This window comes from Etheostoma cragini, chromosome 6 (genome assembly GCF_013103735.1).
Source record: "Etheostoma cragini isolate CJK2018 chromosome 6, CSU_Ecrag_1.0, whole genome shotgun sequence".
NCBI lineage: Eukaryota > Metazoa > Chordata > Actinopteri > Perciformes > Percidae > Etheostoma > Etheostoma cragini.
Window position 1 is genome coordinate 27484984 of NC_048412.1, and position 16718 is coordinate 27501701.

The 16718-nt window shown below is 37.6% G+C and overlaps 3 protein-coding genes and 1 long non-coding RNA gene across 4 annotated transcripts in view; 1 reads left to right on the forward strand and 3 right to left on the reverse strand.

The window, feature by feature from the left end:
- LOC117945925 (C-type lectin domain family 12 member B-like) overlaps window positions 1-16718 on the reverse strand; it is a 49452-nt gene that overhangs the window by 19608 nt on the left and 13126 nt on the right. The gene's annotated exons all lie outside the window — the stretch shown is intronic.
- LOC117945937 (macrophage mannose receptor 1-like) lies at window positions 4686-8019 on the reverse strand. Its single transcript, XM_034873683.1, has 8 exons — window positions 7866-8019; window positions 7443-7511; window positions 6317-6388; window positions 6026-6115; window positions 5508-5702; window positions 5257-5420; window positions 4992-5104; window positions 4686-4915 (listed from the first exon to the last, which is right to left on the reverse strand). Exons 1-8 carry the CDS (start codon window positions 7891-7893, stop codon window positions 4780-4782), a joined length of 867 nt encoding a protein of 288 aa, XP_034729574.1. The 5' UTR covers window positions 7894-8019; the 3' UTR covers window positions 4686-4779.
- LOC117945953 overlaps window positions 14176-16718 on the forward strand; it is an 11465-nt gene continuing 8922 nt past the window's right edge. The window contains exon 1 of the long non-coding RNA XR_004656927.1: window positions 14176-14193. This is a non-coding gene — a long non-coding RNA (uncharacterized LOC117945953). The remainder of the gene's footprint in view (window positions 14194-16718) is intronic.
- The window catches only part of LOC117945929 (C-type lectin domain family 4 member G-like), a 22981-nt gene continuing 20441 nt past the window's right edge, over window positions 14179-16718 (reverse strand). Inside the window, exons 4-7 of the mRNA XM_034873674.1 lie at window positions 16086-16472; window positions 15825-15988; window positions 14471-14583; window positions 14179-14394 (exon numbers count right to left, since the gene is read on the reverse strand). Coding sequence (XP_034729565.1) covers window positions 14256-14394; window positions 14471-14583; window positions 15825-15988; window positions 16086-16472 — 803 coding nt within the window. The 3' untranslated portion in view covers window positions 14179-14255. The remainder of the gene's footprint in view (window positions 14395-14470; window positions 14584-15824; window positions 15989-16085; window positions 16473-16718) is intronic.

Genomic DNA, 16718 nt, shown 5'->3' on the forward strand with positions numbered 1-16718 from the left:
AACAAGTGATGCACCGCCCTCTGCTGGCCAATCAGGAGCAACAACATAAAATGTCATAGAAACAGGAAATATAAGAACTGCAAAAGATCCTCTAACCGGTCTCTGGCATTGCATCTCTAACAAAGAAGAAGAAAATCACCTTTAAAATTATTGATAATGAACTGTTTAGTGCCCTTCAGGACAGTCACTCTATTTTCTTAAATGTTGGTGTCCCACCATAACTCTATAATCCAACGTCTAACTCAGTTACATTTAATCTAGGTGTCTATTTTATCAGACACATACAAACAGCTTTGAAAGTCTTCATAGTTTCATATCTATAAGCCAGTTGATATTATCATTTAGAATATGACTGCAGTGTTTAACCCTTGTGTTGTCTTCACGTCGACCTGCACAGTTTGGTTTTTCTAATTCCAATTTTCAAACGAAAAACCTAGTATCAACGTTTTGCTTGTCTTTGGACACTTTTGTGTCTTTCCCCCGATGTTTAAGTCACTTTTTGTGACGTTTGTCGACTTTTTCCGACCCTTTTGAAATTGTTTTTTGTAGAGTTTTCTCCAAAAAAATTTAAGTTTTTTTGAGTTTTCTTCCAAATTCTTTTAATTTTTTTTTTTTTTTACATTTGTCACTTTTGTCACTCCTTTATACATTTGTTCACATTTTACTTACTTTTGTAGACATTTGTCTTTTTTTAAATCTTTTTCTTTATATATATATTTTTTTACATTTGACACACAAGTTCTTTTATCTATTTTTTTCTCCAAATCCTATAAAATTGACAAAAAAACACCCAAGTTCAATGAAAGTAGTCAACTGATTATTAACCATCCACGTTAGTTTTTTGGGACAATTTGTTTGAAAGAAACCCAAATTTCTGATATGGTAACTTTTTGAAAAGGGGTCAAATTTTGACCCGAAGACAACAGGAGGGTTAAACTCTTACAGCCTTCTTTTTGCAGATCCATCGTTTTCTGTCAGCACAGCTCGCTGATGTCCAACCGACGTCCTGGACAGAAACTGCACAATGACCGTCAAGGGGAGGTCCTATCCAGAAGCTGAGGGAAGAACAAGACACTTAGATTAAGGAAGATAAAGGTCTATCATTCAAAGTGTTAGTGAATATGTATCTTACTCTACAGCCAGATCACTTCCATCAATCCACTTCCATCTCCCATTTTCAACTCTGAGGCCAATCCAGTATCCACTCTCATCCTGCGTCCCCCAGCTGTAACCACTGATCATGTCCTGACAAACACAAACGGTCATCACATATTTAAACATGATCTACATCTCACTTTCAAAATTGCGTCAAAGTTCCCGCAGATTTCTCGTTACCTTTTCCTCTCGACTACGTACAATAACAAAATCCGCGTTGTATCCGCTGCAGTTTGCCCGAGCTTCCTCCCAGGTTTTCTGATCGGAAGGATCGGCGTCGTGTATCTCGTAGCAGTTGGACTCGTTGAGCAACCAGTCCTCCTGACAAGCTTCACGCTGCCTCTCTGAAACAACAGACACCAACCATAAACAACTGCATTGTCACGGTATTTCTATTTGGTTATTGTTTGACTTAAAGCAACACTGGAGGACTTTTGCCGCTTCTATCCTCCTACAGGTTGGAAGCAGCATTGTCCGTTACGTTACATTACCCCCTGCCAACCTGTAGGGGGACCAAAGCGTGCAAAGTTCTTAAAAGTAGCTTTAATTAACCCTCCTGTTGCCCTTGGGTCAAATTGACCCGTTTACAAAAACTTTCTATATCAGAACTATGACAAAAGAATGTTGAAAAGAAATATGAGAAATGTTGAAAAAAAAAAAAGAAAAACATTCTTTTTTCAACATTTCTCATTTCTTAAAAACTTAAAAACTGACCAACAAAATTGTAAAAATGGACAAAAAAAATTTATAAAAAAATACGAAAAAAGAATTGTTAAAAATTTACTAAAACATAGTTAAAAGAAATATAAATGTGGCAAAAAAAATTTAATTAAATTGACAAAAACATCTAGAAAAGTGCAGAAAAAGAACAACAAAATGTTGAGATTTCAACCCGGAAAAAAACAAAGTTGCAGGTCGACGGGAAGACAACACAGGGGTTAAATGGATCCGTACAAACCGTTATTTTCTTTGGGGCAGTAATCAACTGCCGTCATGTTTTGTATTTGTGTCTCCAGCTCCTGGTTTTGGGCCTTAAGCTGCTGGTTTTCTGCCCTCAGCATGGCGTCATTGTCCGAAATGACTGAGGTAACTATAGTGACAGAGTTTGGGGCGTTGAGACTTTGTTTAAAGGCAAGAATCATATTATAGAAAGACAACGAAAGAAGCAACTTACATGATCATATTAGGTATTAAAAGATTGGTTGACAAATCTCTCTTTAAACAATAGTCAGGTGTTATATGGACATTGAAACTGGGGTTTCTTGCTCTGATCATTCCTCCGGTTCATACTGGAGAATAACAGATCCCTTTCTAATGTACTTCCATTATAACATTTAAGGGACAAAGTCCACAGTCCTGCTTCTGTGATAAAACACAAGCAACATGAGGTTCAAGTAGTGTAAATATCTTCCAAAGTCACATATTCATTGTTGCACAGGACCAGTATGAAGAGAAGGAAGGATAACAGCAAGCAAGAAGTGTTTCTATGTACGGTACATATTGGCATCGGACTAAATGTAAACCTGTCCTTTAAATATGACTAAAAACAACAAGCTAAGACAGTGGTACTCACAGTAGATACGAAGGCCCATGATGACTAACAGTATCAGCCAACACACTGCTATCAGTGGAAAAGACCGAGAGAAGAAGAGAGACCTCTGGTCTGAGAGAAGAAGAAGAACTCAGTTAAATACATGTTGATTTAAAGGTACAGTTCAAGAATCTTTCAAAACATTAAGCTTTTAAACATTCACATTTCCAAAATTCATCCCAGACAAGATTTCGTGACAGATAAATAAAGATCAATAAATACATATCATGCTAAACAATTATGACTAAACATGTGAAATGTACCTGGAGGGGCTGCCACTTTATCCACAGTACACACTGGAGCATTAACATAGCTAGCTTCTTCTATGATTTCCTCTGGAAGATCAATATCAAACACATGTTTACATGTTTAAATTCAGTTTAACTGTTGAGAAAAGATGGATTATATGATCAATGTTAACATTGTAAAATCATTTGCATGCAGTCAAGCAAAGCAAGAAGATCAATAATCAACAATCCTAAAATCCTCCTTTTTAAAATACACTATGTTATGTTTCCTTAAGTTGATAAATAGTCAGGTTTTTTCACAATTTACAATGACAATACAGTAATACATATAAAAATACATAAAATCGTTCCCAATGTGTTGAGCAGAGCGGAAAACTCATAATGAAAAAGACGGCATTGGAGATGAATGTGGACATTTTAAAACGTTGGTGCCGTTTTAAAGCATACAAAAACAAAAAAACATCTCACATTTGAAATTGAAGAATGTAGACAACATCCTGGTAAGCATAAATATCTAGTAGATAAGATGTAAAAATATTAAAATAAGATAGAATATGTTAAAGTACCAATTTCCTCCTGTGGGTTTCTCTTCATCTTGACCAGATGTTTGAAGTCTTGCTGCAGTCCTGTATGAGGGCTGTTAGGAGGCCGTCTGCTCCGCTGTGATGCTCTGATTTAAGGTTGTGTCCTATTTTATTCAGTTTATGGTTGATTGTCATTTTTTCTTTCAATCTGCTTCTCTCACACATCCTGTTCAATGATGTCGCAACTTCCTGCATTAGGTTTGTTCTACATTGGTGAAGATAGTTCAATCAGCATTATGTAAGAACAATAAGAAAGACAATGGAAGACAAAAACATGTCACAGCGTTTTTATTCAATGTAATAAATCATGCATTTGCTTCTAGATAGATGAATAGAAAACATTTTACATGGTATTATTCCTAACATGCTGAAGCCAAAGTCTCTGAGGACATTCTGTTGAGAACGAGTGATGCAGTGCCCCCATTTTGGCCAATGAGCAGCAACAAAATATGTTCCATGATACACAGGAAACAGGAAACTGAGCAGTCTGTCTGTCCCTGTCATCAATCTGCTGATATACAGATTGTAAGCATCACATCTCTAACACAGCAGAACAACATTCAGGTATCATGATAACAGTGCCCCTTCAGTCTAGTCACTGGATGTTTCACCAGCCCAGTGTGAAATGGTTTAATCTAATGTAATCTATTGATTTGTGTACAGGTCACGTTACTGTCGTTATTTTTGTGTGTTGATTACGAATTTTGAAGAAACGTATTTCGATGGAAAGCCTATTGATAAATTCACGATCATGGTAGCAAGTAGTATTGAAAACCCCAAAATCAGCACAGAGAGGGTGGTCGGGTGGGTGGAGGAGTCAAACGACACAGGACTTTCCCCCCAGAAACCGGGGATCGTGTCCCGTGTGTTGCAGTTCTTTTCCGCGTTATTCTCTTCCTAAACACAACCGTCCCCTTGTGGCGTCCCCCAGAGGAGCCCGGTGTCATGGCAGTTTGTTTCACAGACTTACATTAGCATATGTACAGTATACAATCAAATATCTAAATGCATGTCTTTTTTAATTTAAACGAGACACAAACAGAGCTTTGAGAAAAAAACAAATAAAACAACAAAAAAACACTAAATATTTTCTTTTCTTTTTCTATAAAAGGACAAAACATTTAAATTGTGAAGTAGAAGTCTTCATAGTTTGATATTTATGAGCCAGTTGATATTATCAGGCAGAGTCTGACTGCTGTGTTTAAACAGATAAAGCCTTCATTATGCAGATCCAGTGTTTTCTATCACCACAGCTCACTGATATCCATTTATAGTTCTGGACAGACATTACACACTGACCGTCAGTAGCAGCAGGAGGAGGCTGTGGTGTCCAGTAGCTGAGGGAAGAACATGATGTTTAGATCAAGGCTGATAGATTTTAGGATTCAGAGTGTTTAGGAATGTGTCTCTTACCTTTCATTCAGATAACTTCCATCAATCCACTTCCATCTCCCTCCTTCAGCTCTCAGACCAAACCAGTATCCATCAGTTCCTGAACTACCCACGCTGAATGCATTGAGTGCACCCTGCAAAGAGACAAACAGTTATCAGATATTTAAAAACTGTACTTGAATAACACAATGTGACTTGATTAAGAGACTCAGTTTGTTCAGACCAACAGAAAATACAGTTCAATGTTATAATTGTTTCATAAAAATGTTGACAGTTTTCTCGTTACCTGATCCGCTTGACTTTGTACAACAACCAAATCTGAACTCCTTCCTGCGCATACTTGTCGAGCTTCTTCCCAGGTTTTCGGATCAGGAGGAACTGCGTTATTATACGCATAGCAGTTAGACCCGTAGGGAAACCAGCCATTCTGACAAGCTGTACACTGTCTCCCTGAAACAACAGAGACCAACCAATAAAGAACATTACAGCATTGCGATATTATTATTATTGGATCTAATTAATAGGATCTGAACATACCGTTAGTTGTTTTGGGGCAGTAGGCATCAATGCTCCACTGAGCTCGACCGACGTTGAGTTTATTCCAGTTTGTTTTCAGCGCTCGTATTAGTTCTGTTAAGTTGTTCCTCTGGGTCTCCAGATGCTTGATTCTTGTTGTCATGTTCTGGACGTCTGCAGTGAGGTTTGTGATCTTGCTTTCTACGACAGTATCAACTGCAAACATATTTTATTATTATTATATAGTATTATATAGTATTTTATTATATTTTATAGTAATCATCATATATAATAATCTTGTTGACATTATAATAATAGACATTGATTCAGTGCAGGATGGATTCATGTGTTTTAAAATCATATAAACAGTTAGGTGGTACATTCAGATGCTGAATCAATGTCTCCAGCTGCTGGATGTCTGCTGTCAGCTTGGCGTCGTTTTCAGAAATGTAACTACAGCGACAGATATACATGTGGGCAATGTGAACCTGTCTTTTAAATAAGGACTACCACCAACAAGCTAAGACAGTGGTACTCACAGTAGATACGAAGGCCCATGATGACTAACAGTATCAGCCAACACACTGCTATCAGTGGAAAAGACCGAGAGAAGAAGAGAGACCTCTGGTCTGAGAGAAGAAGAAGAACTCAGTGGAGTTAATGATGTTGATTTAACAGTCAAAGGGGATTTAAATTAATTTGAATCTTACAGAACAAAAAGAGCCGAGCCTTTAAGCATTCATATTTAAACTCTCCGTCACTATCACATATTTTTTTTAACAATAAAGAAAATCTCATGTTTAATTATTTCAAAATGAGTAAAAATGTACCTGGGGGGGCGGCCACTTTGTCCACAGTGCATGCTGGTGCATTACCATAGCTTGCTTCCTCTATGACTTTCTCTGAAAGATAAACATCAATAACAAATTAATTAGTTAATATGTAGTTTTACAGTCAAATTTTTGAGTACACTGAAATATAGTTTGGACCTGCAGATACAGAGACTTTAAACTTTTAAGACAAACTGCCAGCCTGTTTTTCTGGTTATTTTGTTCTGTTCTCCTGCAGTCCTTGATACAAACCTAAAGCAGAACTACAAACCACACACGGGGCTGATATTGTTTGTAGTTCCTCTTCAGAGTTTTCAGAGTTGTTGTCTGGTTAGCAGCTAATGCTGATTAATTGTGAAGTGAACCGTTTGTCTGCAACATCTTCTAACGCTGCTGCAGTTCACCTTCCAACTACAGCTTTTCACCTGTGACTTCTCATCACAGTCAAATATCTTTCTGTTAAGACTAAATAAAATCATCTGTTTAAAAATACAAAATCATCTTTTTCCGTAATACTGTAAGTCGGGGTTTCCAAAGTCTGAGACTGTAATGCCTATATGATCATGATAAAGTTATTTTATCCCAAAGACACTCAACAATTGAGCCAAAATAGCCTCGTATCTCTGTTTAACATAACTTCAGACTACACCAGGTACATAAAATAGGTCTCTCGTAAGGCATTTATTAATTTCTGATTCTAGGAAAGTGGGGAAAACAGCAACACCACACACACTTTCTGGGATTTAGGATCTACTTTTTATGAAATTCATATTTTTTAACTTTCATCCGCTGAACCTCCCCTAAAACTGGTTGGAGTCCATGTGGGTTGGCCCGGGCCTCACACTTACACAAAAAAACTTGCTCATTAATACATCTTTTTTTCCCTGATGAGAACACCGTCATTTAAAATTTACCTGAGCTGTCTGCCATTCTATCCACAGTACTGTTAAAAGACAGCTCCTCTCAGGAAATCTTATTATTCACTGTGTGTGTTGAGCAGAGTAGAAAAGTCAGAATGAATTTGGGAACTTTAAAACCTGTTGGTGCTGTTGTACATCATCAGAAGCACCTCACATGGCAAAACCCCCCACAAATAATATACATAAATATAAATATACAGTAGTACCTGGAGGGGCTGCTATTTTATTCACAGTGCGTGCCGGTGCATTAGCATAGACAGCGTCTATGATGTCCTCTGAAAAATTAACATAAAACACAAATATTCATATGTATATATGCAGTTTTGCCAATATGTTCAACACAATGGAGTAACGCTACAACCTGCAGATAAAGAGACATTCTATTTTCTAAGAAACCTAATATCCCATTTTGTTCTGTTCACCTGTAGTCTTAGATATAAAACTAAAGCAGAACTAAAACCACACAGGTGGAGATGTTTTTAGTTCTGAAATTAAATCCTAACATTCCCAGTTTTTCAATCGAAAGCATCTAACATTACAAAACACAAAGAATGTAGAAAACATCCTGGTACATGCATTAGATAATGCATTACAGGTACACAAATAAATATGAGAATATGTCAAAGTACCAGTTTTATCCCGAGGATTCCTCTTCATCCTGACCCGATGTTTGAAGTCCTGCTGCAGTCCTGTATGAGGGCTGTTAGGAGGCCGTCTGCTCCGCTGTGATGCTCTACACTGGACTTCTGCTTCGAGGGTGTGACAATCGCTTTCTAATTCATCAACTTAAATAACCTTATTGTTGTGAAGGGGAAGTGAATTGCACGCACAGTGTCTGTTTTGGTACGACCCACAGGGGGAAGGAACAAAGTCAGTTGACCTTTCATCAACCCACCGTGACCTTGATCATAATCTTCGAGCCGATCAATAGGGGTGTGCAAAAAAAAAAAAACGATTCATATTCATTTTGCGGTTCAAGGTCTACAGATTGAAAATTGATTAATGTATTTTTTTTCTTTTCTCTTATTTTGTAATGGCGTATAAAAAGTATGGGAAAAGTAACTACATTTACATAATGTGAATTGTTTTTGTAACTGAGAATCATTTTTATGTCAAAAATTGGTTTGGAATCAAATCTTGAACCTAAAAAAATCTCATCGTGACATTTTCTGAATCGTGCACTCCTATCAATCATTTCTTTCTGTAGAGACCAAAGACCCATCAGACAAACATTAATTTCTACTTTTTGGACAAACCGTAATCGTGGAGTGTGTTTTGTGACTTTAAGACGAGCAGCATTGATGGACACAGTGATGTACTGATAAGCATAGTGATATCCAGAACATGTGATGCTCTAAAAATAAACAGGATAGTTGTAAAAGGTTATATAGGTGTGTAAAAAAACAAAACAAGAGGCAATAATTATCTACTTTCTATCCCTCTAACTGACCCTACTGGTAACGAGGGTCCAAGTGCACGGGTCGATGGAAGATTTAGCAAACTTAAAAGAAGTAGGTGTGCAACTCCAAAGTTTATAGTCAATAAAACAGCTTTCACCTTTGAGAGATAGGGAAAACTATCTTGACTACCTAGTGCATCTATCCATCAGCCACACAAAAACACAACTGTGTGCTTTCCAGAACATACAATGCTTGACAAATCAACGAGATAATCATTGCAATCTTTAGTGTCACAGGCTGTTGGACATGAGCTTGTTCCGGAGTCCATTAACTCTTGAAGAGCAAGTGTTTCCACCAATGTTCATTATCACCAATGTTCATTATCACCTTTTGTATTACCTTGAACATGCACTTGAGCCCGTTGGTTACCGGATGTTGAAGAGATAGAGCAAACCCATCACCAGGGCAAACGCGTTGGGCACATCCTTCAGGTCCCGAAGAATGATATGCACCTCCAGTATCCGTGCAATATCAATCATCTCCTTGGTGACAGGGCGGTGAGGATCCTCCTCTGTAACCATCAAGACCTATGAGGTTCATTCCTTCCCCTGACGCACTCCCTTTGGTTGAACAATGACACAAGAAAAGGATAAATAATAAGTTGCAAAACAGCATTTATTCCTCAACACATCAAGATGCTTCGCAAACTTGGGTATAAAAATATCTGATGCAAACTACTGTTAACTTATGTAAACAGAAGAAATTCAAATACATTACAATTTAAAATTAATTGAGCAAGGAATCCCATCAATGCAACTTTGAATAATTCACACGTCCTCCATTTAAGCAGATGTCTTTCCACATGTCCGGATTCTTATAACAAGACATTATTTCTAGATATCCTATAACTAGAGGGTCATAACTTCATTTGGATCAAAAGGATCAAGATTAGCAAGTGATAGGGATACCAGGGTGGCACTGATCCCTCACATACCTTACAAATCTTCGAGAATTGGGAGGGATCAGGAAATGGGACAGGCCGAGGAGGACAGCTGCTCTCTTCTGTTGATTTGAGTTCTGGACAACAGAAGGAGGACACAGACCAGAAATGGCTTCAATGCTGTGGAAGCAAAAACAAAACAAAAAAAACAACTACTCTACCTTTTAAAAGTTTGGGATCACCTTTAATTTTCATGTTTGCAACAAATACTTCCATGCGATTGATTATATAGCAAATATTGCTGTAAACAGGAAACAAAGACATTGTGAGAGAACAAAATAATGATTTTAAACTAATTATGACTTTGTACTTCAAATGTTGCCTTCATCAAAATAGCCACTTTTTGCATCAATCACAGCCTGATGGTCCCCAAAACCCTCAAGCTGCCTCTATTGTACAGAGGCTATAACTGCTGCAAAATGTGGCTATTTTGATGAAGGAAACATTTATTTCTTACTCTGACAGTGTCATCATGTCCTGTTTATGTTGTAATTGTGTTAGGTAGACACACAAACCAATCTTTTCAGTGATCTTCTTTGTATGTGGCTATGAACTTCCTATGTGTATTGTAGTTCACATTCTCTATCCATTCTGGCTCCTGCATTTACTAATCTGAACTATATGATCAAAAGGTGTCAAAATATGGCTGTCAATTGAACCGACTTGGCCTAAAGGACAGTCAACAGGTCTTCAGCAAGGAAACTATTACTTACATCATGATCAAGAGACTCAACTAAAAATTGGAGTTCCTTGACAGTGAAGTCTCTGTTACAGACGCAGGAAACTAAGGATGAACTCATCTAGGCAGTCAAAAAATGGCTGCTTCAGGTTCATGGAGATAATCCGCCTGAATTCTGCTTCAATCTGCATAAAAAAAAACACATGGAGACAAAATATGAAAATAAAAACGAAATCTAATCAAAAGGAATAATGTAATAAAAGTCACTTTAAGAGTACATCAAGTAGAAATACCACTAAACTGTCACTCTTTGAACAAAGCAGACCACCTGGCTTCGAGATCCTTGACCAATGCCTCCTCCCCAATGATCTCCTTTCTCCTCAAGCCGCTGTCTATAATGGCATCAACTTTCTACTAGTCCACATTCCTTTTTATCATTTCACTCACTAAATTACGTCTGTCTTGTTCAAGCATTTCAAGGCTTCTATTCTGAAGAAAAAACAAAACAAAGCAGGTCAGTCTGATAACCCTCAGTTCATTGCACGTTCACATTTCTATTCATTAAAATAAAATGTAAAGTTTTCACAGTAAAATGAGCATCCTATCCAGCACAGTAACGATAAAAGCTCCCAAAAAACGCTCTAGCTAGCAACGTGGTATGTACAGTTGAAAGTTAGCAAGCTAGCAAAACACAGATAAACTAGCTGCATTACATCACAGGGTAAAACGGTTAACATTCAGTACTTATTGCAGACTGAAACAACTCATAAATAAGTTTAATCTGTCACAACCATAGCTAAATATAAACAGTACAAACTTACATCGTCTCTGATTTAGGAACACACTAGCTACAGCCGTAATGAAAAAGATACGCAAGGCGATCTCGGGATTTCTTACGTAATTAACGTACGTTACTTACTTAACTAGCCGTAACTACACACAGTAACCTTAAGCGCGAGTGAGGAATTCACAACCAAAATGTCGAGCGAGAAAGTTCAATGCCAACGTCGAAGCTGTACTCTTTGTTCATACTTTGACCGTATACATTACACTATATATCCATTATATATACACATCTATCTATATATATATAAACCGAGTCTGTCTCATAATGACCTAGCTAACATTAGCCAGTTTCATGGCGCTTGCTAGGCTAGTCAAACCAGCTAGTTAGCTGGTCAACATTAGGGCTAAATAGCTTAGCTAACTTAGCTAGCTACATTCAGAGGTTTAGCTCGTTATATGCATATTTTAGCTGAAGGCAAGTTTAGAATTTCTCCACATGAACATTACATTGCTAGCTAGCTAACTAACTACTAGTTAATGTAAAGAGTGTAACGTTCGTACGTTTTTGAAACTAAGGGCTTACACATTACACTGTAGTTGGGTTTGAATGCTTATTTCACAGTATTTCGTTAAAACGTCAGCTTAGTAAAGACAAGACTCAAACTATACTGAAATATTAGGGAGTAGAAAAAGTTAAAAGTTTACTTACGCCAGCAGTCAACCCGCTTCAAGCGCTAGGTCCTTCCATAGAGACCAGAAAGCCGTTAATATTCTGGAGGAGACAAGTTGGACTAGCGTGGTCTGCGCATGTGCACAATTACTGAACTTCAACTTCAATTTGAGAAGACAAGAAATAATTTAGTTGTATCAATCTGTGCATTATAATTTCAGTGCAAAAACACAGTAGAGACAACAAAAAGGGGAAATATGTTTTTACACTGTGGTCAGCTTCTTCTTCCTCAATTTTGTCTTAAAGATGACATCACACAAACACACACACACACACACACACACACACACACACACACACACACATTTAGACAATGCCCTGGCACATATGGTTGGTATTGTCAAAGTCAAAGTCAAAGTCAAAGTCTGCTTTATTGTCAATTTCTTCACATGTCAAAAACATACAAAGAAATCGAAATTGCGTTTCCCTCTATCCCACGGTGACAAGACATTTATAACAAATTTGGTCCACAGACAAACATAACATTCAAGTAAACAACATAAAAAAAGTAAAAATAAGAAGATATATACAATGAGGAAAATAAGAGCAGCAAAATTTGTTTCAAAAATGTGCAATTATGCATACTGTCGACATTCTATGTAATGTGCAGAAAGACAGGCGGTAGCATAGTGGTGCTGGTTATGTAGAGCAGCAGAAATGTGTTCTCAAGTGTTTTCAGGACAACAAAAAGTGTGCAAGTATACAAGTTGAGTAGTGCTATTCTTCATATTATCTACATTATTAACCAAAATAAAAACCTCCTTTTTAAAATACACTGTTTGCTTTTTCCCAAATAAGTCTTTGATAAATAAGCAGCTTCTTCGTTAGTTGACTGAAGCAAACACATTAAATCTTACCATTCCCAATATAATCAGTAAAGGGAAAAAAACATAATGCAAAAGAAATTGGGACATTTTAAAAATTCGGTTGGTACTGTTGTCAACCATCAGAAGCATCTAATATTACAAAACACACAAAGAATAGAAACAACATCCTTGTAAATTTAAAGACACTTTAGATAACGTTTTACATGAAAACACATAAACATGATAATATGTTAAAGTTCCAATTTCTTCCTCCTGGTTTCTCTTCATCCTGACCAGATGTTTAAAGTCCTGCTGCAGTCCTGTATGAGGGCTGTTAGGAGGCCGTCTGCTCCGCTGTGATGCTCTGATTTAAGGTTGTGTCCTATTTTTTCAGTTTATGGTTGATTGTCATTTTTTCGTTCAATCTGCTTGTCTCACACATCCTGTTCAATAGACTACAATTTCCGGATTTATGTTGGTCGTTCTACATTGGTGAAGATAGTTTTAATCAGCATTACGTAAGAAAAAGACAACAACAACAACGTGTCGCAGCATATTTATTAAATGTAATCATCATGTAAACCATGCATTTGCATCTAGATAGACAAATAGAAAACATTTTAGAAGTTAATATTCCTAACATGCTGAAGCCAAAGTCTCTGAGGACATTCTGTTGAGAACGAGTGATGCAGTGCCCCCATTTTGGCCAATGAGTAGCAACAAAACATGTCACATGATACGCAGGAAACAGGAAACTGAGCAGTCTGTCTGTCCCTGTCATCAATCTGCTGATATACAGATTATAAGCATCACATCTCTAACAAAGCAGAACAACATTCAGGTATCATGATAACAGTGCCCCTTCAGTCTAGTCACTGGATGTTTCACCAGCCCAGGTCACGTCATGTAATCTATTGATTTGTGTACAGGTCACGTTAATGTTGTTATTTTCGTGTGTTGTTTAAAAACTAATGTATTTCAATGGGAAGCCGATTTCGGGATAACAGCACAATCATGGTAGCGAGTAGTATTGAAAAGCAGTAAATAAATCAAACCACACAGGACTTTCACCCCAGAGACCGGGGATCGTGTCCCGCGTGTTGCAGTTCCTTTCCACGTTATTCTCTTCCTAAAAACAACTGTCCAGTTGTTGAGGCCGACGTTCAATGTTGTTGCGTCCCTCTGAGGCCATGGATTGTATCCCGGCGCAAGTTGTTGTCACGTCCCGCGTGTGGCGTTTGAGTTGCGTCACCCGGAGCCCCCCAGTGTCATGGCAGTTTGTGAAATGGTTACGTTTGAAACATCGTGACATGTAATGTACACGTACACGTAATAATAAAGCAAAATTACGTGACCACTTCCTGAACTGGCGTGAGACAGAGTTGGTTTCACAGACTTACATTAGCATTCCTACAGTATATAATCAAATATCTAAATGAATGTCTGTTTTTATTCAAACAAGACACACAAACACCTTTGAAAAACAATTCACTGTAAATATTCCTTTTCTATAAAGTAAATCCCCTGGACATTTAAATTTAAATTGTGAAGTAGAAGTCTTCATAGTTTGATATTTATGAGCCAGTTGATATTATCATGCAGAGTCTGCCTGCTGTGTTTAAACAGATAAAGCCTTCTTTATGCAGATCCATTGTTTTCTATCAGCACAGCTCACTGATATCCATTTATAGTTCTTGACAGACATTACACACTGACCGTCAGTAGCAGCAGGAGGAGGAGGCTGTGGTGTCCAGTAGCTGAGGGAAGAACATGATGTTTAGATCAAGGCTGATAGATTTTAGGATTCAGAGTGTTTAGGAATGTGTCTCTTACCTTTCATTCAGATTACTTCCATCAATCCACTTCCATCTCCCTCCTTCAGCTCTCAGACCAAACCAGTATCCATCAGTTCCTGAACTACCTGCGCTGTATTCATTGAGTGCATCCTGACAAGAGAGAAACAGTTATGAGATATTTAAACACTATAACTAAATAATCACACTGTTATCTACAGACTCAGTGTTCAAAACTGGAGAAAATACATTTCAATTTAATAATTGTGTTCATGGGCGTAAGTTTCTATCAGATTGGGAGGACATTAAAATGAAAAATAAATTCTTAAGAGCATTACACAGTTAATGCATACACAATCGTACTTGTGGAGGAAGTAAATCTGTTTCATTGGGTTTTAAAATATAGGAAGCCGTTGAATTTCAAGCACTGAATATAATCATGTATTGAAATTATGAATCTTAAAATGTTTTATTCAAAAGTTTTAGTCTTCAGATGCTAACTTAAACTCATCTTCACCTTTCATTTTCTAAATTTCACAAACTAATAAAATTAAATTCATTAAAAACAAAAAACTTAATTCAGCTGCAAAATGTAATGTATAAAATTCAGTGTTAGCATCTGGGAACCCAAGGAAAAGCAATCGGTTCTAGACTAAGAGTGTGCTATAGTGGATTGCCACGAGAGCGTTTTACAATTTCCGTCTATTTCTCTGCTATACTCAGTTAGAATATGGGCAGTTTTACCAAAATTGATGGCGAATGGCACATTTGCTTGGAGCGGCAGCCAGCTGCAGCTCCCAGACGCCGCTGTCAGCTGGCTGGAGCTCTTTCAAGAGACTCAGGGTCAAGAGGCGTTTATTTCCCTGATCCTTTATTTAAATAACACAACACATATCCATTATAGGATTAATGTAAATCTGTGAATATCTGCCTTTACAGAGTTAAAAAGCTTCACAAGCAATTGCGGGCGTAATGACCTCACACACGGCATTATTTATTATTCATGAGTATGTTAAAGAGAGACGTGTCTCTCCAATTCAGAATGCTTCTCTGAATCTAGAATCGATTGCTTTTCCTTGGGTTCCCGGATGTTAACACTGGCTTTTAAACATCCAGTTTAAAAACATTGCAGCTGAATTTGGCATATTGAGTTTTAGCAAGATGAATATATGAGTTGAAATGTATACATTGTATGTTGCATCTGAGTTTTGAGAAAAGAATCCCACGAGCCCCTCAGACTTCTGCCTAACATTAACGTAAAGATAGAAAACCAAAACACAATTATCTACCATACAATGCGTGGTTTCACTTAATGAAATGTTAAATGTTTAAGGGGTGGGTCCTGACTCCCCCACGTTCCTCCCAAATTTCCAAATAACCAGTTTTCTCATTACCTTTTCCTCTTGACTGTGTACAACAACCAGATCTGAACCCTTTCCTCTGCAGTCTTGTCGAGCTTCTTCCCAGGTTTTCTGATCACGAGGAGCAGCGTTATTATACGCATAGCAGTTAGAGTCTTTGGGTAACCAGCCATTCTGACAAGCTGTACACTGTCTCACTGAAACAACAGAGACCAACCAATAAACAACATTACTGCATTATAATATCATTATTTTTGGTTATTTTTTGATCTAATTAATAGGATCTGAACATACCGTTAGTTGTTTTGGGGCAGTAGGCATCAATGCTCCACTGAGCTCGACTGACGTTGAGTTTATTCCAGTTTGTCTCCAGGTCTCGTATTTGCTCTGTTAAGTTGTTCCTCTGGGTCTCCAGCTGCTGGTTTTGGGTCTCCAGCTGCTGGTTTCGTGTCTCCAGCTTTTGGTTTTGTGTTGTCAGGTTCTGGACGTCTGCAGTCAGGTTTGTGATCTTGCTTTCTAAGACATTATAGTTTTGTGTCAGGTTGTCCAACTGGACTGTCAGATTGTTGTTGTCCCTCATCGTCTTTTCATTGTCTAAGCTGAGTTTGTTGATGAGGTTTGTCAGGTTATTATTGGCAGCCATCAGCCCACTTTCATCACTCTGATGACTTACTGTAGCAACTGCAAAATGAACATTAACTTCTTAATTATAGTAATATTTGTTGTTGACATTTAGCCACCTTTGGAAGTTATTTCCTGTCTGTCTTACTCTACGTTCTGCAGCCTTTTGGAAGATTTCAACAAATCCCTTGAAAAGACTCAAACCAACTCTTTGTCTGTCTCACAATGTTTTCTGACTTCCCCAATGGACCCTGTAGCCCTCAGGCCCAAGATTAAACTTAAGATCACACTAAAGACTCTAAATAT